The sequence below is a fragment of the Pezoporus occidentalis genome, unplaced genomic scaffold, assembly GCF_034315485.1.
Source record: "Pezoporus occidentalis ecotype Australia unplaced genomic scaffold, CSIRO_AGI_Poc_V1 ctg130, whole genome shotgun sequence".
NCBI lineage: Eukaryota > Metazoa > Chordata > Aves > Psittaciformes > Psittacidae > Pezoporus > Pezoporus occidentalis.
The window spans coordinates 866,575-893,636 of NW_026913104.1; the positions used below are offsets into that span (position 1 = coordinate 866,575).

General features: G+C 62.7%; 3 protein-coding genes across 10 annotated transcripts; 1 reads left to right on the forward strand and 2 right to left on the reverse strand.

Moving 5' to 3' along the window:
- Positions 1 to 194: 194 nt before the first annotated feature.
- Positions 195 to 13,712, reverse strand: PCSK7 (proprotein convertase subtilisin/kexin type 7). Of its 5 annotated transcripts, none has more exons than XM_062608585.1 (17): positions 13,602 to 13,712; positions 12,578 to 13,036; positions 12,335 to 12,469; positions 11,809 to 11,974; positions 10,545 to 10,635; positions 10,009 to 10,063; positions 8,895 to 9,033; positions 8,508 to 8,608; positions 5,551 to 5,718; positions 4,404 to 4,511; positions 3,222 to 3,324; positions 2,783 to 2,887; positions 2,223 to 2,379; positions 2,038 to 2,132; positions 1,833 to 1,926; positions 1,410 to 1,527; positions 195 to 1,240 (listed from the first exon to the last, which is right to left on the reverse strand). In XM_062608585.1, exons 2-17 carry the CDS (start codon positions 13,022 to 13,024, stop codon positions 899 to 901), a joined length of 2,424 nt encoding a protein of 807 aa, XP_062464569.1. In that variant the 5' UTR covers positions 13,025 to 13,036; positions 13,602 to 13,712; the 3' UTR covers positions 195 to 898. The 5 variants fall into 5 exon arrangements, with proteins under 5 accessions (XP_062464569.1, XP_062464568.1, XP_062464566.1 ...); XM_062608584.1 differs by having other exon boundaries at positions 2,038 to 2,090; positions 2,783 to 2,935; XM_062608582.1 differs by having other exon boundaries at positions 2,783 to 2,935.
- Positions 13,713 to 13,777: 65 nt separating this feature from the next.
- Positions 13,778 to 19,935, forward strand: RNF214 (ring finger protein 214). Of its 2 annotated transcripts, XM_062608590.1 has the most exons (15): positions 13,778 to 13,884; positions 13,952 to 14,141; positions 14,214 to 14,273; positions 14,592 to 14,732; positions 14,896 to 15,035; positions 15,861 to 15,929; positions 16,396 to 16,492; positions 16,757 to 16,845; positions 17,282 to 17,372; positions 17,751 to 17,849; positions 18,161 to 18,537; positions 18,663 to 18,798; positions 18,899 to 19,006; positions 19,194 to 19,289; positions 19,681 to 19,935. In XM_062608590.1, the coding sequence occupies exons 1-15, from the start codon at positions 13,793 to 13,795 to the stop codon at positions 19,744 to 19,746; spliced, it is 1,851 nt and encodes a 616-aa protein (XP_062464574.1). In that variant the 5' UTR covers positions 13,778 to 13,792; the 3' UTR covers positions 19,747 to 19,935. The 2 variants fall into 2 exon arrangements, with proteins under 2 accessions (XP_062464574.1, XP_062464576.1); XM_062608592.1 differs by lacking the exon at positions 18,899 to 19,006.
- A 231-nt stretch (positions 19,936 to 20,166) lies between these two features.
- On the reverse strand, positions 20,167 to 26,844 carry BACE1 (beta-secretase 1). 3 transcript variants are annotated; one of them, XM_062608595.1, is made up of 10 exons: positions 26,590 to 26,844; positions 24,374 to 24,462; positions 24,051 to 24,267; positions 23,717 to 23,854; positions 23,482 to 23,616; positions 23,254 to 23,355; positions 22,978 to 23,127; positions 22,724 to 22,895; positions 22,374 to 22,647; positions 20,167 to 20,719 (listed from the first exon to the last, which is right to left on the reverse strand). In XM_062608595.1, the coding sequence occupies exons 1-9, from the start codon at positions 26,827 to 26,829 to the stop codon at positions 22,406 to 22,408; spliced, it is 1,485 nt and encodes a 494-aa protein (XP_062464579.1). In that variant the 5' UTR covers positions 26,830 to 26,844; the 3' UTR covers positions 20,167 to 20,719; positions 22,374 to 22,405. The 3 variants fall into 3 exon arrangements, with proteins under 3 accessions (XP_062464579.1, XP_062464578.1, XP_062464577.1); XM_062608594.1 differs by having other exon boundaries at positions 20,167 to 22,114; XM_062608593.1 differs by having other exon boundaries at positions 20,167 to 22,647.
- Between the last annotated feature and the right edge of the window lie 218 nt (positions 26,845 to 27,062).

A 27,062-nucleotide genomic window follows, 5' to 3' on the forward strand; every position in this document is an offset into this window, starting at 1 on the left:
CGGGCTCGCTCCCTCCATCCCCGCAGGGTGCAGCCGCCCTCTGCGCAGCAGCTGAGGATGCGGCGCGGCCCCGCTCCTTGCTCCGGCCCTGGGGGGAGCATCCCGGTTATCCCGGCTCCCGGGAGCAGGGGAGAGGGCGGGCCGGCGGGGGGAGTCACGGCTCGGCGGCGGCAGGGGAGGGAGCCCGGGCAGGGGAGGGTTTTCCAGGCTTTATTTGGAAAGCTTCACAAAAGGGCTCTGCTCATTAAAAAACCAACCCCGGCGCTAGAAAAATAAACCCAGGGACACGGGAAGGAGCCAACCCCGCGCTGAGCCGCTGCCAGAGCAGCTCAACCGCCCCTCTCCAGCCCCACTGCGGGCATCTCCCATTGCCTCGTCCATCCCGGGCACCAGGAGCAGGGATTGGTGCCCTGGCGCCTCCTGCCTGCCCAGGAGCACAGGGCACAGGTTGGAGATGGGCACAAGGCTCCTTTCTCCTAAGCTGGGCCTAAGCGGTGGGCACGAGCCAGCCCCTAGCCCAGTGGGGCAGGAACGGCAGCGCTATGGGGGCCCCGCTGCAGTGTCCAGGCTCACTCTGCAGGGTTCGGGGCCAAAGCAACGCTTCTCCCTGGCCATGGAAGCAGTGACGTGCATGGGGGCTCGCAGGAGGCATCGCTGTGGGGAAGCCCTGAGCATCACTGCAGGGCAGGCTCCTTAGGAACAGGTTTAAGGCTTGCTTTGTGTTCCAGAGCGAGGGAAGGGGAAGCTCCCCTTCCGCTGCCAGCACTCTTCCTCCTGGGTCCTGAGCCGCTTCCCGCCACCTCCCGCGGGACACAGGGCTCGGGGAGCCCGTGCTGCCCATGCAGGGAAGGATGTACCCGTACCAAGGGGGTGTCACAGCCCGCACCCCCAGCCCCAGCTAGCACGGCCGCTGCTCCCTGTCCTCCAGCAGCAGCTCTGCCGTCTCCTCCCGGCCGCTGGGCACTTTGGGGCTCCAGGACCGGTCCTCCCCATCCCGGGCTGGCTCTGGGTGCTCACACTCCAGCTCCACATCCTCCGTGTCCTTCTCCCGGTACAGCGGCACGGACTCCATCTCCAGGCCGCTCTCCAGGGCTCTGTGCTTCCCTCCCTGCTGGTACCACCTGCAGGCGGTGGAGCCGGCGCAGGCCAGGTCCAGCCCCGCGTTGTTCCTGGTCAGGCAAACCTCCAGCATGTAGTAGAACGTCCAGAACACGGCAAAGCATCCGAGCAGCAGGAGGGTCTGCAGGGGAGGAAGCCCCTTCAGAAACAAAGCCCTGCCCCAATGGCCAGCATCGAGCCTCAGCACCAGGAGCATCAGTGGGGCTGGTTCTCACTCTCCCTCCTGGCAGAGGATGGGGTCCCCCTGCTCGGTGCCAGCCCCAGCGTCCCCCTCCCATGGGCAGGCTCACCTTGAGGGTGTTGGCTGTGATGGTGAAGCGCTGCTCCTCTGGGATCTCCAGTCCTGGAGGGCAGGGCAGGGAGAAGTCGCTGCTCAGGTACTGCCCGCTCATGGCCTCCTCCAGCAGCCTGTGGGATCGAGGCACACATGAGGGTCCCATAGGGAGGGCTGCTCCAGGAGGGTCCCCAGGGTCTCTTCCACCACTGTGGGCTGCCCTCCTGGGTCAAACCCAGCCACTGAGCTGTTTTCTACTGCCCACAGCTCCCCTGTGCTGGGTACTGAGGGCAGCCCCATGGCCCTGTGCGACCAGGCTGCAGCTTCACCCTCCATGCACCACACAGCAGCCCTGCTCCAGGCAAGCAGTGCCTCAGGATGATGTCCCTCAGCCCTCCATTAATGACCTCCCCAGCAGGACAGGGCTGTGGCGTCCCACCTCTGCCGCTCCTTCATCTCCGCTGGGGACCAGGAGGAGCCGTACAGGGTCAGCTGCCACTGCTTCAAGGTCCCAGGCCTCAGGCTCTCATCTCCTGGGGAAGAAACAGGTTGGTCCAGTGGGAACTGTCCCACCCGGCCGGGCAGCACCAACCCATGGCCACACGGAGCTGCTGCCGCATGAAGGTCCCGAGGGCGGGACTCACCGATGTCCCTGATGACCAGTCTGTAGGTGCCCTGCGCCTCCTCGCCCCAGCACCTGACCGTGGAGAAGGTCCAGTCAGCAAAGCCATTGGGGTCCCTGCCAAAGGGGGAGGAGAAACAACCCCTGAGAGGGGCTGGACCGGGCGCCGGTGGGTGTCCTGCCCTGTCCCCCCCACCCCGTGCTTACGAGTCCATGCTCCTGGCGGTGCCTATCAGGGACACCATGCCGCTGGGGCAGAAGAGCCGGATCTCCAGGTTGCCGCGGCGGGGATGGGTTATGGTGACGGTGACAGCCACGTGCTCCAGGGTTCTCATCCCGGATTGCTCCAGGTCTGCGGTGCTGACTGGGAAAGGGCAGGTGGTTGGGATGGAGCCCCCCTTCCCAGGAGACACGTGCTCACCTCTGTGCCCTTCCGTGCCCTGCCTGAGTTCAGCCAGGACGGATGGAGAGGATGGGGAGAAAGGGCTGAGCAGGAGGTGTTGGGGAAGGAGGGGTGAGAGGCAACTGCACAGCAGCGGGGAAGCTGGCTCCTGGGCATCTCCCAGCACACCCAGAGCAGGAAGGTGACAGGAGCCCAGGCTTTGCCCTGCTCACACGCAGGGACCCAAGGCCCTGCCCTCTCATGCACCAGCAGCCTCTCGCCTGCATCCAAACCTCCTGTCACAAGTGGGGCCCTGCCGATCCCTACACGTCTTGTGCCATGGGCTCCGTGACACCCAACCTTCTCCCTCCCAGCCCTGACTCACAGGCTGTGGGCGCAGGAGCCCGCCCAGGGCGCTGTGGCAATGCTGGGGGCCGGGGAGGGCTTGGGGCCGAGCTCCGCTTCCCACTGGTAGCAGCCGGAGCAGCGCCTTGTTTATGTGGAGAGAGGGAGGCCAAGTCAGGAGCTGGAGCATTACCTAAAATGGTCAGAGCCAGAGGAGCAGGTCTGGCTGCTGCCCAGCCCGGCCACGCTCCCAATGCCTGTCTGGCTCCGCAAAGCCATCGCTCCGTGGGATGGAGCTACGGGGAGGGGACCACATGGACCCACACAGCTCCCTTGGGGAAGGCAGAGGAAGCAGAGAGGAAGAAGCCCAGGCAGCCGATGCTTAACCCCTTGGTGCCCTCGCACAGCCCCTGTGTTCTGCCCCACGCCACGGGGCCTGGGCTGGATGTGGCCCTGGTGCGCCCAGCGCGTGCTCTCACCGTTCCAGGCAGCCTCCAGCTCCCGTGGAAGCAGCGGGATGCTCCGGCCCTCCCGCAGGGCCGGGCTCACGTAGGAGGCGAGGTACGGGACAGACTCCCACACCTGCAGGGGAAAGGGCAGGATCCAGCACGAGGATGCAGCCTCCCTGCACATCCCATCTCCGTCTCCCAGTGCTCCTGAAGCTGCTCCCTGTGGGTGTGCCAGGGGCTCTGTCCTGACACTGCTCTGGGGCACCCCGGCAGCACAGTGGGGCTGCAGGAGTGGCAGGAAGGTGATGGCCAGGGGCTGGAGGGTCCAACTGAGGCCTGGGGCTCCCCATCCTGGGTTTGCCTTTGCCATCACCCAAGTGGCTTTAAGCAGTTACTTGAAGCCGTTCTGTTTCAACCCCAGGTACAGCAGGGCAGGAAACACAGACCCATAGTACCACAGAGTGGTTTGGGTTAGAAAGGACCTTAAAGCTCATCCAGTCCAGGGACACCTTCCACTGGAGCAGCTTGCTCCAAGCCCCTGTGTCCAACCCGGCCTTGAGCACTGCCAGGGATGGGGCAGCCACAGCTTCTCTGGGCACCCTGTGCCAGCGCCTCAGCACCCTCACAGGGAAGAGCTCCTGCCTAAGAGCTCAGCTCAGTCTCCCCTCGGGCAGGTTAAAGCAGAACCCAAAGGCCTGCAGGAAGAGAGCATCGCTGGCCAGCAGCAGTGACCCAGCACAGCTACAGTGCTCTGAGTGTGAGCGAGGACCAAGTGCCAAAGGGATGTGCCCTGCTCACACCGGGAGGGAGGGATGGGGACGCCCTGGCCTGCTCTGAGCACGCCACTGCCTCGGCAGCCCCAGGGCTGCCAGCTCAGAACCCCCTGTTTGCCTGGGGCACGGTGCCCGCCCTGCAGACCCTGTGCAGGGAGGAGGGTGCTGATGCTGCTGATGGAGCTGCCCAAGCCATGAATCAGAGCTGTCGTCTCCCAGCAGCGGAGGCTCTCGCCATGGCTATATATAGTGCTGGGAGCGCTGCAGCTGGGGCAGGTCTCAGGCTCTGCCGAAAGCCTCATGACTTCATACCCAAAGCAGCCTCGCAGCGAGGGCTGGCCAGACGATGGCCGAAGGCTGGCCCTCAACAGCACCCGTGTCTCCCCATGGCACTGCCAGCACAGGAGCCGTGTCCGTGATGGCACGGGGAGGGAATTACCTTGGCAGCGTTCACCAGCCTCCAGGCGTTCAGCAGCCCGAAGCCGTGCTGATGGCTGTGGCTGAAGCCCGCCCGGTTGGTGTCCCACTTGGCGTGACGGTCCTCGTACTGCGGCGAAACACAGGGCACTCCTTACCCGGGGGGCAAACCCATGGCAAAGCCAACCAGGCCCGAAGGGAAGGAGGCTCAGGAACGTCCCACAGCAGAGGGAAGGAACCCACATGGCCTTATTAGACAGGAACAGGTTGACCTTTGTTTGAAGCGGGTCCTTGCACAAACAGGCTTCCCAGCTCCTCAGAAAGGAAATCAAGCAGCACAAAAGGGCACAAATGCCTCTGCTCTGAAACATCCCAGCTGCTCCCTGCTCCCTCAACCACAGCCCGTGGGATGGCAGGAGCTTGGTGAGAAGGAACCAACTCCTTTAAATCAACAAGAGCAGGGCCAGGACAGATCTGGGTCCCATCACTTATTGGGTTGTAGCGCTCTGGCAACACGGGCCTGCACTTGTGGAAAACACTGCCCCGTGCCAAAGGGAGCACAGCATGGGCTGGACACGGACTCCTGCTGCCAGAGGGTGTGGAAGAAGCCCCGTCCCAAAGCCGAACCGGGCAGCTCCAGTCAGCTCCCCTCCTACTCCTGATCCCTGCAGTGAAGCTGTGCTGGAGCAGAGGCCGAGTGAAAGGAAGGGCTGTTTGCTCCCCAGCTCTCCATTCCATGTGTTCCCAAGAGCCTGTCTCTCTGGGGAGCCCCAGGAGAGGCCGGAGCAGAGCAGAGATCCTTGCTTTCCCCCTGCATGGGCTGTGGGGTGGCACTGAGGAGCTGCATCCATCCCTTTGGGCCGGGATGCGCTGCACGCGCACACGGTGCGTGCGAGGCATGGGGAGCCCCTGGAAGACCTGTACCCTGGCAGCTGGAGGCATTCCTGAGGCAAATACCCCATTTATTATCCTGACAGAGGAAAGTGCTCCAGCCACATTCCTGGAAGGAACACGGGGTGAGGGGGAAACGTAATCCCTTTGGGAGCCAGACAAGCGAGAGATTTATAGAGGGGCAGGCGGACATACACAAGGATGCGCACAGCAGGACCAGGGCCGTGCCGCAGCACCCATGAGGGGCAGGGGTGGAGGGAGGCAGGGCCAGCACTCACCTTGGTGGCGGTGAAGACGATGATGTGCTGGACATCCCTCCAGGTGAGGCAGGGCCGTACCTGCAGCATCAGCGCGATCATCCCGGCTGCGAGAGGAGCAGCGGCTGAGGTCCCGGTGTGCCCCTCCGTGCAGCCCGTGCCCTTCTGCAGGTCCCAGTCTGTGGTCACCTGCAAGAGAACAGAGATGCCTCCCGTCAGGACACCGCTCCCACGCTGGGACAGGGATAGCCCCTTGCTGCGCCAGCTCCGCCATGCTCACAGAACACAGCACGCAGTGTCCCAAGCCAGTCCCCCTCCTCACAAGGCTTTCAGACGGAACAAGGTCGTTCTCCGGGTGCTCAAGGATCCCCCCTCCACAGCAAAGGCACGGGGAGGGGGTCCCTGCCCCCTGCCTGCATGACCCCCAGCTCAGCCGCCTGCCTCCCAGCATCTGCTCCGCACAGGCTGCTACCCCCGGACCGCAGGGAGGAATTTGCACACACGAGCTCTCTGCCTGCCTGTGGTTGCCCAGATGAGGCTGGAGACAGCCGGGGCAGCCAGAGGTCCCATCGCCCTCCCTCACACAGGAGCAGGGCAGTGGGACAGGGTCAGGGATTAGCTGCTGGAAATGCTTCCCAGGCAGCTGTCAGGCAGGACGTGGGTACCCAGCAAGGAGCAGCACAAGGAGGGCAGGACACCGGGACACCACTGCAGGAGGTAGGGCCTGGAGCTGGGATCCAAGCGGTGCACGTCCAGCTTGACCACGGAGGCTGGACCAGCCCTTGTGAGAAACTTCTGAGTTCACCCAACCTCCCTGGGGCTTCAGAGGGACAACTCTGCCCCTGAGCACGCAAACCAGTTCAGGGAGAGGCCCAGCCCCAGACTGGAGCACCATGAGTGTTCCCCAGGCCACCTGCACAGCCACGCTGCCCTAGGACCAACCCAGCAACCCAATGAGCTGCTGCCACCTCTCACAGGGACCTTGCATCAGGGATGAGGCATCCCAGTTGAGAAGCAACGAATGAGGATCATCTCCTTTAGGGAAAGAGAGGAACCGGGCCTGAATTAAGCAACTCCAGGGGAAACTCATGGCAGTTCCAGTGTGGGACCTTCCCCATTTTCATTGCTGACCACAGCATCACAACCAGCACATGCAGAGGGACCACACGGGACCGCCCAGAGCCTCGAAGAGGCAGTGGGACACTCCCAAATGATGGCACCTCAGTGCAAGCCGAACGTGCCCATCTCCCTGTGCTCCCCATGGGGTACAGCCTGCACTGCCAGAAGCCGTGGGGTTGGTGCCTTCTCTGCCTGACTCCCTCACGCTGTGTGCTCAGATGCTGCACGTCCCACAGAGAACCCCCCGAGCAGCATCAGCTGCAGGAGGAAATGCAGCTGGTGCCAGGAGCTGGATTAAATTCTTCCCATTAAGGAAACCACAGGGGTTTATAGGCTGGTAAAAGAGAGAGCCCGCAGAAGGCTGCTGAGAGCTTAACTCTGACACCACCGCGGCACAAGGAAAGGGCATTCAGGGCACGTTACCCTGCAGGAGAGGGTGTGCAGGTTGGAACGTGCCATGGGCTCACCATGAAGAGCAGCTGTGGTGCTGCCAAGGAGCAGGACGGTGTCCTGCCATGTGGCATCCCGTCCTGCCTCCCCCGAGGAACACCAGCTCCTCTGTCAGTGTCCCATGGGGCCAGCAATTGACATGAAGGGGCTTTTGAGACCTTGCAAGCCCTTGCCCCAGCAGCAGGCTCGGGGGAAGCGGAACCAACCCAGAAGCCTGTAACGGGTGGTGAAAGCACAGCAGAGCCCTTGCTTGGCCGCTCTTCCCTTTTTCCCTGGCGCCAGGAGTTTCCAAACCAGCCTGGGACAACCGAAGCGATTTCTGAAAGGGAAAACCAGCTCCGTTCTGGGTTTTACTTTCCCTGCCACATTCCCAGCCATTGCTCCGGGCGGATCGCACTGAGCCGTAGCCAGGCACGGATCCCCTGGGGCTGCGCTGCCTCATCCAGCCTTTGGGCATTCCCAGCGGGAGATCCCAGGCAGTGCCATCTATCCCAACTGCCCCGGGGTGGCTCGGGCTCCCAGACACGGCACAGCAGGACAGGACTGGCTCACAGCCTCCCCAAGCGTAGGAACGCGCTGGGTCAGGCCTGGGTCTGGTGGAGCCAGGCCCAGCTCCTTGGCTCGGGCAAAAAGGACATTTTGTTGACAAGAAGTCATTTTTTGGCAAAAAAAAAAGAGAAAAGCCGATAAAAATATTGTGCGGAATTCAGCCGGGAGAGAAGAGACAAGAGGATGGGGCCAAGCAGCTTAAAGAGCCCGACGCTGCTCCCAGCCCGCAGTGCTTGTCCATGCCCTGTGCCCTTGGGAGCAGAAGTGAGGGGTCTGGCCTGAGCCCCTTTTCCCCACAGTGGCACAGGGGTCTCGCTCCAGGCTTCCTCAATGTGCAAAGGAGCCACACGCCCAGCTGGGATGAAGCTCGTCTCCTCTGGCTCTGCCTGGGATGGGGCTGGGGCAGCTCCCAGGCGACATTTCCATGGACACAGCGCAGAGGAATTTCTTAGGGGTCACCCAAGCAGCCCCCTGATGACTGCAGGAGACGCCTGCCCCGCTCCCAGCAGTGCTGAGCAGGGAGGTGAGGGAACGTGGTCCCTGTCCCTGTCAGGGACACAGGGAGGATCAGTGTTTGGGAGCTCAGCGCGCCCATGAACACCCTCGCAGCGGGAAGGTCACCACGCTCCAAGTTACAGGCTGACAGTGACAGCACAGGAACAACCACAAACAGGAAGCTGCCTCCCAGAGCACTGCTTATGCAGGACCTAGATAAAGCCCATGTTTACCTCTGCCTCACAAGGGAACCCAACCACCAGCCTAAGGCAGACATGCGGCAGGCAAAGGGACTTTAACTTTGTCCTTCTCCACTCCGGGCTGTTCCAGAGCCTTGGAAGCCGTGCGCCCCGTCTGGTACTCACAATGCTCCTCATCATCTTGTCCCCACCGCTGAAGGTCACTGCTAACATAGAGGCACATTCCTCGGCATAGAAGGGCATGGAGCCTGTCTCGTCCACTGCACCTGGAAGAGAGGCAGACATGGGCTGGAGGGAGCCTGATCTTCCACCCCTCCTGCAGCTCCTGCCCTCGAGCCCATGATGGGGATGCTGGGTTTCAAGTCACTCCCTCCATGGCAGTGTCTGTCCCAGCTCCTGCACAAGGGAATGTCTCTGGCCTCCTCTAGCTCTGTAGGTCCAAAGGAAACTGCAGGACAGGCACCTTCCCACAGATTCCCACTGTCCAGCCAGCTTCCAGCCAGGAAGCTGTAACACTTTTGGCACGGAATGAGACAGAAGACACCCCCTCACCTATGGTGACAGTGTAGATGGAGTTGGCGTAACCATCATAGTTGCAGTTGTCGTTGTGCTGCCCGCCGTTGCCACTGGCCACCACGAAAATGCTCCCAAAGCCCCTGCGACCTGCGATGACGCCGTGCTGCAGGGCAGCCTGCGGAGAAGGGAATCATCTGGGAATGGCCACTCTATGGCTCCCTGGGAGGCTCAGCCTACGCTGCGCTAAAAGGAAGAGGAGGGAGAAGAAAAGCAACCCTGCAGGTAATGAGAGCACAAAGCCAGGCCAGAGCTTGACCTCCACAAGGACAGCAGCACCCCCCCAGCTTCACAGGCTCACTCTGCAGGTGGCTCTTCAAGGCTTTCCTGCCCACAGGCGCTACCCACACGTGGCCTCTCTGCAAGGCTCCAGCTCCCACGGCTTTGCCTTCACTGAGAAACAAAGGTGAAGGCAGGCACTGGAGCAGGCAGAGAGGCCTCCACACACAGTGCTGTGGCAGAGCAAGCTTTGCTTTGCTGGCACCCTGCGTCCCACTGCTTGCTGCAGCTGGCTCTGCATGCAGGAGGAGAGCAGATTAACTTGCAGAACTGGAAACCATTTGTCACCCTGGCCCGACAGCTCGGCTGCCAGCACTGCTCCCAACGCTGACTGCTAGCTTGTGGTTACAGAAGTACAGCAAGGGGCTGCCAAGCAAAAGGGAAATGAAGCAGAACCGCATCCCAGGAGCAACGTGCTGCCCGGTTTGGGGCTGCCTCTGTGACCCCTCACCACGGCACCTGGGTGTGTTTACTCCCTTACTCACTCCTAGCATCTGAAGGCACGCTCCCTGCTGGGAGCAGCACCCTGAGCACCAGGAATGCTGTGTCTCCAGAGCAGAGAGCGTCCCTTGGGCTGCCAAGGCTGTTAGGACACCAGCACAGGTTGCGAAAGAGCCTCTTCCTGCTGGAACCAGCCTCTCCCTGGGAAGCTGAGCTAATGCTGCCTGAACACTGCCCTCCCACAGCAACGTCACCTCTCCCCAGCACTGTAACGTGCAACACCTCTGCCGGCAGCCACGGGAGCAAGGAGACGTGCACTGCAGCCCAGCAACGTCACCCCAGGGGTGACCCGAGCTGCCGGGGCTGGTTTTACCTTTCCCAGTTGATGGGGGCCATCCACGGTTTTCCCATCATCATCTGGACCCCAGCTGCAAAGAGAGACACCAAGAAGTGACAGCCCAGGTGCTGCAGGCTCCAACTCCTCCGCCCATCGCGGTTTGCTGCTCCCAGTACAGGACTGGGATTGGAGGTGCTGCACCTCCCCATCCACTGGGCTGGCCCTCGCTGCTGGGATATCGCTGCCATGTTTGAGCTGTGCCCCTGGGTCAGATTCCAGTGCACAAACCGCTTGATTTTTACTTAAGAGCCAGCTTCAAACACATTCCAGTGCCCAGACAGGGCTCCCCCACCACGGGGGGCAGGCACAGTGCCCCCTCCAGCTCAGCCAGCCCATGGGACCTGCCCCAGCAGAGCACAGAGGGCAAGCCAGATCCCGGTAACAGGAATGCTGATGTTCCTCCTAACAGACCCCCTCGAGGCACGCTCATGGACACACCAGCAGTGCTGGTTTTGGTGCCTCCAGGCTTGCTGGAGCCACAGGAGGAGCCGTGACCCCGTCCCCAGGCTCACCTGCAGCTGTAGATGTCGTTGATCTGATAGTGCTTGTTGAAGGCAATGGCCTCCATGCTGTCAGTGAGGGGCCCGTCCAGAACTCGGATGCCTGCAGGACACAGGAGAACAAACATGAGGGCAGGATCAAAGCGAGCTGTACCAACAAACAGGCTCACACCAGGACACTGACCCTCCCAGCCTGATGGAGCTGTGACTCTGCAGCTCAGTGCATGGGGGCTACGTGTGAGTGAGGGACTGGAGGTGCACCCTGCACAGCTCCACATCTGCTGGATGCAGCTTTCTGCCAAGCCAGGCCTCTGGTCCCGCTGCCAGAACCAAGCTGGTGATGGTGACAGCACAGCCAAACACCGGCTGGGCCCACTCCTGCGTGCCCCTGAGCCCCCCTACCCAGAGCACTGCTCCCCAGGGGCTTCCTCACGCCCCAACCTCCTTATCCCACTGCTTTCAGGGCTAATCTCTGCTGGAGCAATCGCTTCCCTTCCCAGGTCACCAAGCAGCAGCTTTGGGATGGATGGCACGCTTCCCTGCTGAGGGAAGGGCTCAGGAGACGCAGGACACCCTGACTACTGGGCATGGAGCAGGAGGGCAAGGTCACCCCTCAGCAAAGCCAACAAAGGCTCCGTGCTGAGTCTGCAGCGCCCCGAAGCACTGGTAATTACTGCGTTGCATCAGAGTTTAGGCTGGCAAAGGACGTTACAGATGAAACCAGGCACACGCATCTCAATTAAGACCATTTAGCAGCAGCGCACCCACCCACCCATCCCCGCTCTCGCCTGACGCAGCACACGCGGCTTTTTACTGCCACAACCGAGCGCCTCACGGAGCGCTGGGCGCAGGGCAGGGGTGCAGAGCTGCGCCCTTGGGCGAGCTCCCGATCCTCTGCATCCCATCGGCACCCCGGGATACCCGCTCCCATCGCCAGGGAACGTGGCACCATCTGCCGAGCGCAGAGAGAATCGCGTCCGGGCTGCGGCGCGCTGGAGCAGGCACGTTGTCACTGCCGGGATCAGGCTGGGCACGAGGGATGCACGGATGTGCTTCTGCCCAGAGCCTGTGGCTGGGCTCTGGAGTTGCCACCCCAGCACACAGCTATCCCACCGCGCCAGGAAGTGCCTCCCATGGAGAGTTCCTCCCTCAACATCCCAAAGAAGGATCCGGCTGACTTGGAGCCAGCCCTTCTATAGCCCCAAGGTGCCGGAGCTGACCCAAGCCAGGCACGACCGCAGCACTTGGGGGTGTCAGGGTCACACCATGCACCCACCTGCGATGCGGCTCCCGTAGGCGACTCCCACCGTGCAGAAGCTGTTGTTGGGCACGGCAGCGATCTCCCCGGCGCAGCGCGTCCCGTGGTGGTTGCCGTTCTCCTCGTCAGGGTGAGGCATGGGGTCGGGATCGTTGGAGTTCAAGTCGTAGCTGCCTTCTGGGCTCTGCAAACAGACCCACAGTCACCCCTCAGGGCGCTGCGCTCCTGTCCTTGGGAAAAGCAGGGCTTCAGAGCGGGCTGCAACACAGCCTGGAAGCGATGGGAACTTAGAGGATGCATCCATGCAGGACTGCAGCTCCACACTGCTGCCTGCTGCCGTGGGAATGGGATGGGCAAAGACAGCTTCAGCAGCTGCTGCGGGTCAAAGGGGGCCAGCTCTCACCTCCAAGCGGCCATGGGTAGCACAAAGGCTGGGAGCCCAGCAGCGTGGGGGCACAGCATCCCAGGAAAGGCTTTCCCATTGGCACTTCCCACCCTGGCCGAGGCTGTGGGGCAGGCAGCGCTCAGTGCCCCCCGCACTCACGTAGTTCGGCTGTATGTCCTTGATGGTGTGCTCCACGCCATCATCCACCACCACCACCGTCACGCCGCGCCCCGTCACGTTCCGCTCCCACACCCCCGTGACGTTGATGTCCTTCCCGGGGCTCTTGCGGTTGTTCTAAGCACCGGAGAGCGGGGGGAAAGGGAAAGCGGAGCAGCGCATCAGGCACGGCGGTTACCCAGCGGGGTGACACGACCCCCCCCGGGCAGCAGGACCCGCACTCACCAGGTGCCACTGCAGCGGGTATTTGGGGTCGTTAAAGTGCAGGCTGCGCTTGGAGCGCTTGAGCAGCCTCTGCTCCGCGTGCCACCGCACGCTGTCGTGCTGGGCGAGCACCGCGTCCACCGCCCGCCTCACGGCCTCGGCACCGGCGCGCCCGCCGCGCTGGGCCCTGAACAGGTAATGGCCCCGGAGCTCCCCGACGCGGCCCATGTTCACCAGCCCCGCGGCGCGGGCCAGCTCCTCGGCGCGCTGCTCCAGCTCGTCCTCGGGCGCCTCCAGGCTGACGGCCCAGCTGAGCTCTTCGGGCCGGGGCTCAGCGCCCGTGGGCTCCCCGGGGCAGGATGAGGCGAGCGGGACCCAGACGGCGCTGAGCCAAAGGCATGTGTGGATGCAGAGCGTGGCCTCCATCCCTGCGCTCCATAGCGGCGCCCTCCGCTTCCAATGCCGCATCAGCGAGGCGGGCTGCGAGCAGGGGAGAGGAAAGCTGCTGAGAAACTCTTCCCGTCGGGAACAGGGCGGCCACAGCCTCACCTGAAGGTCCCGCGGAGCTCTACGGCTCCGGGCTCGCCATTCCAGGAAAACCCCTGGCAAGGTGGCTCCTTCCCAGTGGTGCAGCACCGGGACGCCACACGTGCGCCGGGACCGATCCCAAGCGCTGCAGAAGAGGAGCCACTTCCTTGTCTCAGCACGGAACCAAACGGCCCCTATGCGGCCCCACAGACACAGGTCGGGGTCGCTCCACGCTCCGCGCACAGCCCCACCGCGCCCCTTCCCACCCGCTCCGAGCCGGAGGGACCGCGGCACCGAGCCCCGGCACTGCCGGGGGATGGAGGTGGGGGGGGGGAAGCGCTTCCCGCTGTCCCGCTCCGCTCCGCACCGCTCCGCGCCGAGCTCCGCACCCCAGCACGTCCCCGCGGGGCCACCGCGGCCGCTCTCCCGCTGGAGGCTCTCTGCCTCCCGTACCGGTGCCCGGCCGGGCAGCCCCTCCGGAGCGGAGCCGCCGCTCCCGTCCCCGCCGGGCGCTCACCGGGCACGGGCCGGCGCTGCCGGAACCCCGCGGCCGCTGACAGCGCCGTCACTTCCTGCGCGGCCTCCGCTCCGCCAGGGCGGCGCTCGCGGCCCGGCCGCGCCGCTCCGTAGCGGAAGGGGCGGCGCGGGCCGTGGTGTCCGCTCCGCTCCGCGCCGCTCCGGGCCGGGCCCGGCCCTGCCGCACGCCCCATGGCGCTGGAGCAGGCGCCCACCGACGGCCCCGCCGCCGCGCCCGCCCCGCCGCGCCTCTGCGAGCCCGGCCCCGCCGCGCCGCCCGACAGGTAGGTGCTGGGCCCGGCGCGCCGGGGCGGGGGCAGCGGCCGCGCACCGACCCGTTTGTTCGCACAGCGGCAGCGCGCTCGCCGCCCCGGACAGCCCCGGCGGGGCGGCGCCGGCCGGGCCCGGCGCGGAGGCGGAGCTGGTGGCGGCCGGCGGTGAGGGCGAGCCCGGGCCCGGCGGCGCGGAGGCCGGCGGCGCGGCGGAGGAGCCCGGCCCCGAGGCGGCCCCGGCCAGGCCCTCGCAGAACATCGCGGTGCAGGTGGGTGCCCGCGGGGGACGGGGCTGGCCGCGCCGTGCGGGTGATGCTGATGGCAGCGATCTCCCGTCACAGACGGACTTCAAGGCGGCCGACATGGATGTGAACACGGATCAGGACATAGAGAAGAACCTGGTGGGTATCGCCGCTGTGCCCGGTGCGGGAGCTGGAGCTCTGCCCGCAGCGTGTCTGTAGCCATCGCTGCGCCGGCCCTGGCGTTCTTGGGCTGTGCCCATTCAAGGAGGATGCACGGTCCCGCCTGCAGCTTTGGGCTGTGCATCCCTTGGTCTGTGCCCATCTAGAGGCTGAGCTTTGGAAGCGGAAGGCATTTAACTGTGCCTTCTGCTTGACCATGGCACAGCCTGCGCTCCTGCCCGTTGCTGAGCGTGCCTGCGCTTTTGGTAGCGCGAGGGGAGGGGAAAGTTCTCCCTCTATTGCCACCCTGTGCTGCAGGACAAGATGATGTCTGAGAGGGCGCTGCTGAAGGAGCGCTACCAGGAGGTGCTGGACAAACAGAGGCAGGTGGAGAACCAGCTGCAGGTCCAGCTAAAGCAGCTCCAGCAGCGGAGGGAGGAGGAGATGAAGAACCACCAGGTATTTGGCCCAGTCCTCTCTTTGTCTCACCTCCCATAGCACTGCTCTTACCCGACTGAGGCGGCTGCTCTGGCCTCATTGATTAAAATCAGGGTGGGTTTAGAACCAAAACCCTTGCTTGGGAATTTTGCTCTTTATTTGCGTGGTGCTCGTTTGACTCTAGGAGATCCTGAGGGCGATTCAAGACGTTACAATCAAGAGAGAAGAGACAAAGAAGAAGATGGAGAAAGAGAAGAAAGAATTCCTGCAGAAAGAGCAGGATCTGAAGGCAGAAATTGAGAAACTCTGTGAGAAAGGCAGAAGGTATTTGGATAGACAAGAAAGTGTTTGTTTGTGGGGGAGGCACTGCTTAACCCTGATGTGCACCTGATAAAGTAACACAGGATCACTGGAAGCAGTGTTTTGGTGAGTGGTTTTGGACAGACCTGTCTGGTTCTGGAGGGCTTTGCCACAGACACAGCACCAGTGGTTTACAGGCATCTCCGAGTGGGTTTGGGGCAGTGGGGCATTGCTCTGCTGGTTCAGTGTACGGGTGGACAGTGCTTGGCAAGGGTAATGTGCAGCTCAGCTCCGTTGCTGCTGTCTCAGTGCTGGAGCAGGGTCTCATGGGCCTTTCCTAGGCTCTGCTGTAACACAGTCTGAGTGCTTGGGGCAAAGAACCTCAGCGTTCAGGGGGGGTCTAATGCAAGCAAGACACAAGTTATTTGTACAGATGTGAAGGTTCCTTTGGGGGTTGGACCTGCGCTTTACGGAGCCATCCTGTCGCATCACCAAGGGCTGATGTTTCCTACTCCAAGGGCTCGGTGATGGTTTGGGATAACGCTGCTTTAATAACAGCCCCAAGAGCACAGCTCCTGTTCCCCCCAGTTGCAGAGCTGTGTTGGCAGCGTGGCACAGCTCCCCACAGCGAGTGCTGGTTCTATGCCACACTCTTTGTGCAGTGGCATGATACAGCAGAATCTTTGCTATGGAGGATGTCAGTGGTTGCTTTCAAATGGTATTGAATGGGGCAGCCTCCAAGTGGGGGTAAAAAGTCTCCTGTGTCAGCAAGGTGTTCACACTGGCGTTCAGGGCTGGTGATGGCCCCTCCACAGCTGTGACCGCACTTCTCCTTTCTCCCCTGTGCAGGTTGCTGAAGGAGCAGGAGGAGAAGGAGAACAAGATTGCGTCGCTGATCGCAGAGCAGTCTGATGAGAAGTGAGGCTCTTCCCCCGTTAACGCTGCTGGGTTCTCTTTTCCCTCCAGTCACTTGGCCTCAGAATGAATCCGATGCTGCTGGCAGGGTGGGCTGCAGAGAGCACTCGGATGGCGCTGCCTGGGTTTTATCTGCTCCTCCAGCAGCCCTGTCTCTGCAGTAAATCCTCCTTCATCCTGGTCACAAACAGGCTCCTGGATACTTGTGACATAAAGATCCCCTAGGATTAGAGTTTGTGCTCAGGGGATTGACTTGGCTGTAACTGCTACCTCTGAGTGAATTGCAGCTTCCCAGAGTCAGGGTACTCCTGTTCTCTGCGTGCTTCCCACAGCTCCACAGCTGCTCTGAGCTCTGGCGTGCTTGGGTGTGTTAAAGCTGGGCAGAGAAGCTCCAGAGCAGGGGGAGTTGGTCAGCTCTCCTGCTCCACGCCGTGCCAGTGCCTGAGCTGCCTTCTGTTCTTGTCTGCAGGCAGCTGTGGGAGATGGAGCTGGATAAGCTGAAGAACCAGCACAATGAGATCAACAGGAACATTCTTGAGGAGACAGAACGGGCCTGGAAGGCAGAGGTGATGTCTTACCTGCAGACAGGTGTTGAAGAGCGTCTGTCTGAGATCCCAGACTGTTAATGAATGATTGTGGGAAGTGAGGGGTGCAGTGCGAGCCTGTCCCCTTGCCGTGGGACAAGAGAGGGGTAAACAAGTATCAGTGCAGTAAACCTGAGTCTGGAGTGGTGCCTGGTGGCCTCAGCATGGCTCAGTGAGGAGGTGATGGTGCATGGAGAAACAAGGGAGCACAAGAACTGCTCCTCATGTGGGGCCTCTCTCTGCTAGATCCTGTCTCTGGAGAGCCGGAAGGAGCTGCTGGTGTTGAAACTAGAAGAGGCAGAAAAAGAAGCAGAGCTGCACCTCACCTACCTCAAGTAAGTCTGTGCAGCCCCAGAAAGGGCAGGTAACGCTTGTCCCTGTGCGCCCATCTACCTGCCCGTCTTCTCTGCCTACACTGGCGGTTTGAGTGAAATCAAGGTTTCCTGTGGTTTGCTTGCTAAATTCATGTGATTCAGTCATGATGCAAAGCAAGGATATGTGGGGCTGTGCTTACTGCCCATTGCTGTTTGCCTGCTGAGCACGTGCTGTGCCCTAGATGAGTGCTGTAGGCACAGTGTTGAGCCCATGCCCTTGCGTCTGTCCGCCAGATCAATGCACTCTGGTGGCGCCATGTGCTCTCCTCTTGTGGGGTGTGAGCCCCTCTTCCCACCAGCCGAGGAGGGGGGTGCAGGAGCCTTTGGGGCTGACCTCTTCCCGCTGTGCTGCCCGGGAGAGCGCGGTGCCAGTGGCAGAGCGCAGCTGTGCTTGCAGGTCTGCGCCACCCACGCTGGAGACCATGAGGCCGAAGCAGGAGTGGGAGATGAGGCTCAACAGGATACGAATGACCAAGGAAAGCGTCCGAGTAAGTCCCCAGGCTCCCAGCCTGACACTGGGCAGCTCCTTGCACAGGTGTTCCTTCGTGTGGAGTTACAGCCCTTTCTGGGAGAGGACCAAGATGTGTGTCCAAAAGCCTGGCACTGCCTTTGTAAGCAGCAGCAGTGATTGCCTGCCTGCAGCTTCAGGCTTGTGTGTGCACAAGCCCAATGGGATGGAAGTTATTAATGGAAAAGCAGTTACTCTGTTTCTCCTGTCAGGTCTTTTTCATTCCCTGACTCGTGGAACCAGAGGGTGTCCAGGGTAGGGCCTGCAGCCGTCCTGGGGCTGGTGATGCTCTGCCCAGGCAGGAATCTGCCTCAGCAGACTCTTTCTGAAGCACATCTGTTCCTGTGCTCTGGGCTAGGATCAGTTCAACGACCACATTCAGATGGTGAGGAACGGAACCAAGCTGAGCAGTCTCCCACAGATCCCCACGCCAACGCTGCCCCCTCCACCCTCAGAGGTGAGTGTCTCTCCAGCCCCGCGCAGATGTGTCCCTGTGGCACTCAGGCCTGTACCTGGCTGTGCCTGCGCTGCTTGCATTGATGGAGGCTGGGGGGGACTGCGTCTCCTGGAGGCCTGTGCTCGTCCTCTGTCTGTTTGTGCCTCCCTGCAAAGGAGGGGAAGGGTCCCTTCCCCTTGCCTTCAGTAGAGCCACCAGTGCCTGTGGTTCAGTGCTGCTCGTGCCTGGCTGGGGAGGAGGGCACTCAGCTCTGCTTTCCCGTGGGTTTATTCTAACCAGCCTTTTCCTCTCCCCCTGTTTTTCTTTCTCAGACAGATTTCATGCTGACGGCATTCCAGCCCAACCCCTCCCTTACTCCCAGGCTCCCGTTCCCCATCGGACCGGTCCCCGTGCCCATGGTGATGCCGAGCGCTGACCCCCGGGCGCTCTCCTTTCCCCTGCTGAACCCTGCCATCTCCAGGCCCAATCAGCCCTCCCCTCCGCTGCCCGCTTCCCAGGGAAGGAACAGCCCCGTGGTGGCCTCGCTGATGGGCACGCACAGCCCTCACGTGGCCCCCGCGGCCTCCATCCCACCGCCGCCGGGGCTGGCAGGCGTCAGCGTCGCTCCCGAGTTCCACAGGCTGCAGCCGGCCGACAAGCTGGAAAAGCTCCTGGACAAGCTGCTCGCGCGGTTCCCGCAGTGCAACAAGTGCGTGCGTGGCGGTGCCCTTCCTGAGGGGGTCTGTGCTGAGGGCACACGCTGCTCTGCTGGCATGTGGGGTGCCCCACGTGCTGGCGGCGCTGGGAGCTCTTAGCAGGCTGCTGTCCCCGCAGGGCCCAGCTCACCAACATCCTGCAGCAGATCAAGACTGCCCGGAGGACCATGGCCGGCCTGACCATGGAGGAGCTGAACCAGCTCGTGGCGGCCAAGCTGGCGGAGCAGCAGGAGCGGGCAGCGGCCGGGGCTCAGGTGGGACTGGGATGCTTGTGTGACTCCAGCTTTCCCTTGGGAAACTCATCTGCCCTTTCCTTCCGGGCTTCTCTGAGGCGCCTTGTTTCCCTTGCTGCAGCCTCTCAGCCGGATCAGGGCACCCATGTTCTCTGCCCCCCTGCCCCAGATCAGCACACCCATGTTCCTGCCCCCGGCCCAGGTGGCTTACCCCGGAACAGCGGCACACGTAAGGCTTTTGGGCTTTCCTGGAGCACTTTGCCACCCCCATGGAAGTCAGAGGGAGGAAGCGGTCGCACTGCGGCCCTGGCTGCAGCTGCTGGGATGAGCAGCTGGAGTGTGGAATATGTGATCCGAGCTGGGGTGCCTGACTTCTGTTCCCTGTCTGCTTTCTGTCCCTTCACTGCTCGTCCCAGACCCCGGCTGCCTGCAAGCTGTGTCTCATGTGCCAGAAGCTGGTGCAGCCCGGTGACCTTCACCCCATGGCCTGCTCGCACGTGCTGCACAAGGAGGTGAGTGCTGCCACGCTGTGCTACGTGTTCCTCCTCACGCTTCCTAGTGCAGATTCCCTTCCAGGGCCCTGGGTGTGTGTAGTGAGCCCCTGTTGTACTGAGAGCTTGCCTGGAGCAGGATGTGACCAATAAACAGCTCTGCATCCTCTCATCCCTCCTTCCTGTGCTCTGAGCTGGGCAAATCTGGGAAAATGGTGTATTGAGGCGGGTCTGATGGTCCTGCTGGCACGGAGGGGCTCCCTCCATGGGGTGGCCTCAGGATGGAGGCTGTCACCATGGCGTGAAGGAAACCATCCCTTAAAGTGAGTGCCCTGGGCAGCGCTGCTCAGGAAGGAGCGGTCACAGCACGTGGACGTTGTGCTGGTGGCTCTTGACTCATGCTCTCTTCCAGTGCATCAAGTTCTGGGCCCAAACCAACACGAACGACACTTGCCCCTTCTGCCCAAGCCTCAAATGACGCTACTGGAAGAGAGGGGTCCCACGGGAGGAGTTGCTGTGAATAGACAGGATCAGTTCTAAGATTTCTACAGTTCTATATTTATACGGCCATGTATACACATGTACATTTTTATTATATAGGTAATGTGTGTATAGAAAGTCTGTATACATACAAATTCATAAATAAAGTGTGTATATTATGCAGTGACCTCGTGCTGCTCCTCACTTCTTAGCTCGCAGCCTTTCTCTTGAGTGGGACCAGGCAGCCTGGGCTGCGGATGCTCCCCATAACCACCTCTTCTTGCCAAGCTCCTGCTCCGGGCTGGCATTCCTGGAGCTCCGTGCTTGCCACAAGCCACTCCCCCCACAGGGCACCTCACTGCCCCATGCCCCAGCCATCACCCAGCACTGGGCAATGAACAGCTTCCAGGCGAGCAGCAGCTTTGGTGGTCTCTTTTTTAATGTAATAATAATTTACCGTGGTAACATTCATTGTTCTTACACAGACAATAGGTTACAGAGTACTGGGGCCTGCAGCGACAGCGGCGGTACCCATCCCGTCCCCATCGCCCTCCTGTGGGGCAGAGGCTGTGCCTGGTGCTGCAGCTCAGAGGCACCATCCTGCTGCTCTTCTCTATCTCTCCTGTACTTCCTCCTGAAGCCTGGGCTGACGCGCTGACCCATCTCCATGGATTTCGGTGGGGTTTCGAGGTGCTCAGCACCACTCCAGTCTCGCACTGGCTCCGTAGCATTTCCCCCCTTTATCTGCAGTCTGTGGCACAGACTGAGCCCCTGGGGCAGAGCACGCCGGGGTTTGGCCGCAGCCTGTGTTCCTAGGCAGCCGCTTGCCAGCGCGGGTTAAGGCAGTGTTCCAGCACGGAGTCCCGGCTCCTGGGCAGGCAGGTCCATGCGCTGTCCCGCGCTGCAGCAGCAGCAGGGCTGGATGGTTGCAGGGTTGGAGGCAGGCATGGCGCGGGCACTGCTTGCAAGCGCTGCTGGTGAAGCGGGTGCATGGAACGGGCTGCAGCGGTGCCTGCTCCTACCCTGCGCGCGTCTCCTCCTCCCACCTTGCACTGGCTCGCTTGCAGCTTTCCCAAAGCACTGCGTGACTGCAGGAGCGGCTTCCCAAGCTTTCCACGTGGTGGTTCCAGCAGCCCTGCCCTGCCCTGCCCGAGCTGCCACCTCGGCCCCGGCACCGCAGGGAGCCCATGTCTTTTGCTCACTGAGGAATGCTGCCCTTGAACGGGTGAAGTTTGCTGTTTACAACAAAGCACTTGCCTGTCCGAGGCGCAGCAGCCGCGAACTACGGCATTCCCAACTGCCCGCAGCCCCAGGGGAAGGGCCCTGCAGCGGCAGGTTTGTCCTCATGGACCAGGAGCTCCTCCCTGCGCTGGCGGAGCACAGCGAGGACAAGAGTGCCTCCTGTGCTCAGTGTCCATTCTGCTCTCTGTGTTCTCCATCTCTGCCATCCTCTTCCAACCCCCTGGCTCCATCACCGCCTCCTCCAAAACCAGCTCTGCCCACCTCCCACCCATAAAGGGCTCCCGCAGGACGCTGCTGAGCGCGCCCTGGCCATGGGTTGAGGCCAAGGCCCCAGGACTGAGCAGAGACTAAAGAGATTTAGAAAAACCAAACCAAACCCCTTGCTGTCGGGGCTGGAGCAGTCGAATTTCAGCGCTGGACTTAAAAATAGAGCTATATGTGTGTATGGTACAGGTGAGAAGCTGGGGTGCGGCGTGGGACCTGCTATGTACAGGCTGATGGGCAGAGCTGCACTACTAGGGACTCGCATCAGATATATAAAAAAGAAATAAATACAAGTGGGTTTACAAAAGAAGGAATGCTGCAGTCCCAGAGCTGCGGGTGCCTGCGCCTCGGGAGCAGGAGCCAGGGCTGGGGTACACGGATGAGGACGCAGGGGGAGCAGAGAGGAGCTGCTGTGCCCGGCCGCGGGCTTGCTGGCGGTGAGGCAGGGCAGGGGCTGCGGCACGGGCTCCCCTATGGCTTTGAACGGGCGGGTGGGCTGGGGAGCACCGTGTCCTTCCGTCCCTCCCCGTGGGGCCAAGGCTGCTCCCATCCCCTTGGGAACGTGGCGAGCGAAAGCGGAGCGGGGTGAGATGCTTGCGTGCTCCTGCCTGTCCCGAGGCAGCCGGGAGGGCAGGGAGCCCTGTGCTGGTGGCACTTGCACAGAGCAGGGGAAATGGCTCGAGCAGATGGTGTCCAGGGGAGCAGGAGGATGGGAGGGAAAGCTGTGCCTCTGGCAGCTCCTGTCTGGGCAGCCCCAGGCTGGTCCTGCGTGGCTGTCTCCAAAAAGCCTGGGGCTGGGGCTGGGAGGCTCCAGAGATGTGAGCTCTGGAGCGTGGCTCAGCAGGTATCCACGCAGGGAGCTGCACGGGCAGGCACGGCTGCAGCACAGTGCACACACACACACAGCTCCCTGCATGGAGAGCTGCAGGGTGGGCTCAGAAGGGATGCTGCACAGGGATGGAGGGCGAAAGCGGACAGGCAGGGGATGGCTCATCAGCGTGACTCCCCAGCAGGCACAGCCCCCAGGGCCAGGAGGGTCTGTGCTCCCCACGCCGCTGCCCTGCTCCACGCTGCAGCCCCCAGAGCAAGGCCCTCCCTGTCCCTGCCCCACTGCCTCACCTGCACCCTGGGGCCGCCCCTGCGTTCCACCATCACTTCAGCAAGGATATGTCATCGGCGAAGTCGTCGTGGTCCCGCCGCAGGCAGTGGAAGCAGCGCCACTGGAACACCATGAGGCAGAGGGGCAGCATGAAGAGGGCGCAGATGGCTGCCATCACGTAGGCGATGGTCATCAGGGTGGACTCGTCCGTCTGCGGGATGTTGTAGCCGCAGTCCTCCATGTTGGAGTGCAGGTAGGGCCCCTCCACTGCGGCCGTCCGGAACTCGTCGTGCACTGAGGGGGCGAAAGGCAGGGTCACTGCATGCCCACATCCCCTCTGCTTCTCCCTCCCTGCAGGCCCGGCCCTCACCGTGGCAGGCGCTGACAGCAAAGCCGATGCGCTTTCGGGCACGGTCGAAGACCACGTAGAAGCCCTCCATGATCACGGCGCCCATGACGGTGCCCGTGGAGGACTGGGAGATGGCGAACTTGTAGCAGTCGTCCTGAGAGGTGGCCACGTCCTCCACGGGGCGCAGGTATTGCTGCAGGAAGAGAGATGCCAGCAGGAATGGGGCAGGCAGCTGTGCCCACCCAGCAGCGGTACTAGGCAGGGTCAGCGCTCACCTGGGGCAGGATGGTGATCCGGAAGGACTGGTTGGTGGCCTCCCCCATCAGGTAGAGGGACAGGACCGGGAAGATGTGCCAGGGGGTGGTGCCAACCTGCCAGCAAACCAGCTGCTCCCCCAGCCAGAAGCCATCCGGGAACTTCTCCGTCTGCAGAGGGAAGGGAGGTGAGCAGAGCACTGATGCTCAGGCTGGTGACAGGCAGCCACGCTGCCTGCAGCCCTGTGCTGGCGCAGGGATGTGCCCACAGGGGAGGGAGGGATGGGTTCCACTGACCGAAGAAGCCGTTTTGATGGATTTCACCGCAGCCTCAAACACCTTCTTTGGCAGCCTGAGGTTGGTGGTCCCACTGTCCACAATACTCTTGTCATAGTTGTACTGGGGGCAGAGGAGGAGGGCCCGAGATGCAGACCCCAGCCTTGCTCCCCTCCCAAAGCCCCTCAGCAGGAAGGTGGATGCTGCTGCAGCAGCAGTGACAGAGCGGGTGCCCTGCTGTCCCCTCACCTCTTTGCAGTCCATGTTCAGGTCCTGCCCATTGACCTCCAGCTTGACAATGATGACCTCGTAGTACCACTCCTTCCGGATGGGTGTGTACCAGATGTCACCCACGTACAGCGAGCGGTCGATGCCACCAATGATCTGCAGCAGGTATAGAAAGGGGATGCCATGGTGCCCTGTCAGCTCTGATGGGGCACACCCCATGTGGGCCTCCCTGGTGCTCCTGCAGCAGAGCACTCACCATGCTGCCTCCCACCGATGCCAGCGCCTCCGTCTCATTGGGGGAGAAGCCTGCGCCGCAAAGCTGGAGGGAGAAGATGTTGGGCACCCGGGTCTGCTTCACCAGGGAGTCAAAGAAGGGCTCGAGGCTGTCATCGGGCTGGTGCGAGGAGAAAGCAGAGGCAGGACAGCGATGTCAGTGCTATCCCTCCTCCAGGGGCTCTCCATGCCCAGGGCAGCTCCCACTTCAGGGACCACCGTGCCCCCAGGGACCCCGGCTCTGTGTGCTGCTGGAGCTCAAGGTCACCAGCACAGCTGGAAGCTGGGCCCCTGGGACCGAGCAGAGCAGGGCTCACCCGGGCGATCTCGGCGTACGCCAGCCCCAGGATCCCTTCCCAGTTGGAGCCGTTGATGAAGAATTTGTCTGACTCGGTGATGGCAGCGATGTTGGCTCTGACGGTGACGTTGGGGCCGTGGGGAATGGTGACAAGGTCGGTGCCCAGCTCCCCTTCCCACTTGCCCTGGGTGTAGGGCACATACACACCCTTCCGCAGGTCGCGGTAGGTGCTGGACCTGCAATGGCATCAAAGAGCTGTGTGGACCCATGCTTCCAAGAAGGGACAGCGTGGGGCCAGGGCTGCATCCCTGTGCTCTCTGTGTTCCCCCCCAGCATACTCACAGCTGCCGCTGGTAGTATCTCCGGAGGAAGGGGTGAGGTGCAGCTCCGACAGCAAAGTTACTGCTCCCTGTGTCCACCAGGATGTTCAGCTGGAGAAGGAAGAGACACGGATGGTCAGAGTGCAGTGGGACCCTGCTGCACCATCCACCTGGCTCTGTCCGGCTCTGCAGGTGCGTGCTGCTTTCCCTAGTCCCATGGCAGGCACACGGTGGCTGTTGTACCATGTGCACGTGTGGGGCTGGAGGGAGCAGCAGCAAGATGGGGTCCCTGCATCCCCTTGCTGGGAAACCTGATTTGCTCCCAAAGCTGCTGGGAGGATTGATGGCCCAGCACTGCGCATTGCTGGCCCCGCTAATCAGCCACCCATATGCTGAGCTCTGCTCCTGGTTCCCTTCTGCCTGTGCCTGGGATTACCAGCTCAGGCAGGGGCTGGCACACATCCTGCCCCCAGCTGAACCCTGCCTGCAGCAACAGCACCACGGAGCTTCAGCCCTTAATCTGTGGAGCAGAGGGGAGAGGAGGAGGGTGATGAGCCCGTGCTCATCGCAGGAGCACTGGGCTATGGGTACTGGAGCCTCTTGCCCGGCGCACTGCAGCCCAGGTGGCTGCAGGCAGCATGTGCTGGGGGGGACAGGGACAGGTCCCCCAACCCCAGGCTGCTGTCTGGCCCAGGGGGACATTGCAGGCCACGGGTAAAGATCAGAGCTGCACGTTTGTCCCCTTGGGTGAGCACCAGGAGCTGCTGGGAGCCCGCTGCGCATCCCCACCTTCCCATGGCAACGCAGCAACTCCAAGCCCGGCTGCTGCACTGGGACCATTCCCAGGGTGGCTCTGTTTGATCAGTGGGTAGGGGCCATCTGCTCCACACAGCTCATCTCTGCTGGTCCCTGGAGATGGGTTTCCCCTGCGGAGCTGATGCTGCGGGGAGAGGAGGATGCAGGTGGCAGGGAGGGACTTTGCTCTCATCGCAGAGAAGGTGAAAGGTGGGAGGGAGATGGAGCAGGGGGCACAGTGGGATGCCCAGACCGCATGTGTGCCTTTGAGAAGGATGCACACACCCCTATGGACAGACACGCTCCCTGTTCTCCTGCATATGCACAGCCATTGCTCTCTTCTTTCATGTGAATCTCTTGATTCCATGGCAGCGCCTGGAGGAATCCAGCTCAGCGCACACACACGCGCCTGCACACGCACCACGTTCCTGTCTGGATGGAGGCCAAGGCTGGAAGATGCTGCCCAAAAGGGTGAGCGGATTGGGAGCGCCCTGGAAACAGGTGGTTCGCAGGGCAATTGTGTGGCAGCTGCGACACGTGGCAGGAGATGATGAAATCCCATTGGAAACGAGGTGTTAGGATTAATCTCCTCCCTTTCCCCCTCAACATCTCCAGGCACGCAGGGACACCACGAGACCCGATTCCTGCCTCCCTCCCCTGTCCATGGTTCACATCCCACTCGTGTTGCTCTCTCCCACCATGTGCTGTGCTGGATGGAGCCGGCTCGAGGGGAGAAGCCAGCCTTTATCTCGGAGGCTGCGTGGGCTCTGCGTGCTCTGGCAGCGCCAGCCCTTGTGGCGGGTGGGAGGTGTGCGGGAACCGGCTCTATGCTGGAACGTGGACCCTGGAGCACAGGCCCGATGTGCTGCAGGCAGCGGTAGGTGATGGTGTGTGCACAAAGGATTCGGCAGCAGGAATCGGGGTGAGCTCACCCATAAAAGAGGGGAGGAGCTGGTCCAGGCAGCGCCTCGGCACCCATCCTGTCCCCAGCACAGGGGCAGATGTTGCCACACACGAGAGCTCCTGGACACAAGGGATGCTGCTGAACGGACGGAGCAGAGCCTGGTGATGCACCGGCTCTGCCCTGCGGGCATCCGTGCCTCCCCACGCTGCCCATGGCCCTGCTGCAGCCACCACCTGCAGCCAGCCCCACAAACAGCAACCTCTGGCGCATCCCCGGCTCCGGAGGAGCCAGGCTTGGTGCTGGCACATGCCCGCAGCCGGGCGATGCTGGCAGGCGCAGGCAGCCCCGCCAGCCCCTCGCCGCCCACAGCCGTGCGGCAGCATCCTTCGGCTGGCGGCAGGGACGGATGCACGGATGCAGCCCGGCACGCACAGCACCGAGAGGCCCCGCAGCACACCCGGGTCCGAGGGTGACCTTCGGCTCCTCCCGCTGGCCCCGCTGCCGGTCACCCCCCCCCGCCCCGCGGCGGTCGTCCCTACCTTCTGCGGGGGGCTGCCCACCGTCATCTCCACGTAGTAGCCCTGCCCGGACTTGCCCCGCAGGTTGTCGATCATGTCCACGAAGCCGCCGCCGCTGCGCTCGGCCTCCTCCGGCGCCCGGCGTGCCCGGGGACCCGGCGGCGGGGCCGCGCCGCCCCGCAGCGGCAGCCGGATGCGCGGCGGGGCCGGGAGGGCGCCCGCCCCCAGCCACAGCAGCAGCCAGGGCCAGGCGGCAGCCATGGCCGCGGCCCGGACAGCCCTGCTCCCCGGGGGAACGGTGCCTATGGGGCCCGCAGCGCCCCGCGCCTCGGCCGGGCGGCCGCGCCGGGGCCGAGCGGGGCGGCGGGCATGGCGGCGCGGCGCTCCCCGCCCCGGAAAGCGCGGTCGCGCCCGTCCGCCCCCCTCCCGCCGGCGGAAGCGGTGGCTGCAGCGGCCCCGCGCGGCTCCCGCAGCCTCCCCGCAGCCCCCGGGCC

Coding starts and splice junctions, on each gene's coding strand:
- RNF214 (XM_062608590.1), top strand. CDS start 13,793: ATGGCGCTGGAGCAGGCGCCCACCGACGGCCCCGCCGCCGCGCCCGCC. Junction 14,733..14,895: donor AGGAGATGAAGAACCACCAG/GTATTTGGCCCA, acceptor GTTTGACTCTAG/GAGATCCTGAGGGCGATTCA. Junction 18,538..18,662: donor CGGTTCCCGCAGTGCAACAA/GTGCGTGCGTGG, acceptor CTGTCCCCGCAG/GGCCCAGCTCACCAACATCC.
- BACE1 (XM_062608595.1), bottom strand. CDS start 26,829: ATGGCTGCCGCCTGGCCCTGGCTGCTGCTGTGGCTGGGGGCGGGCGCC. Junction 23,855..24,050: donor CGTACGCCGAGATCGCCCGG/GTGAGCCCTGCT, acceptor TCCTCGCACCAG/CCCGATGACAGCCTCGAGCC. Junction 22,896..22,977: donor GGATCACCATCCTGCCCCAG/GTGAGCGCTGAC, acceptor CTCTTCCTGCAG/CAATACCTGCGCCCCGTGGA.
- PCSK7 (XM_062608582.1), bottom strand. CDS start 13,024: ATGCGGCATTGGAAGCGGAGGGCGCCGCTATGGAGCGCAGGGATGGAG. Junction 3,325..4,403: donor GGCTGGTGAACGCTGCCAAG/GTAATTCCCTCC, acceptor TTTCCCCTGCAG/GTGTGGGAGTCTGTCCCGTA. Junction 2,133..2,222: donor ACCGCCAGGAGCATGGACTC/GTAAGCACGGGG, acceptor CCCCTTTGGCAG/GGACCCCAATGGCTTTGCTG.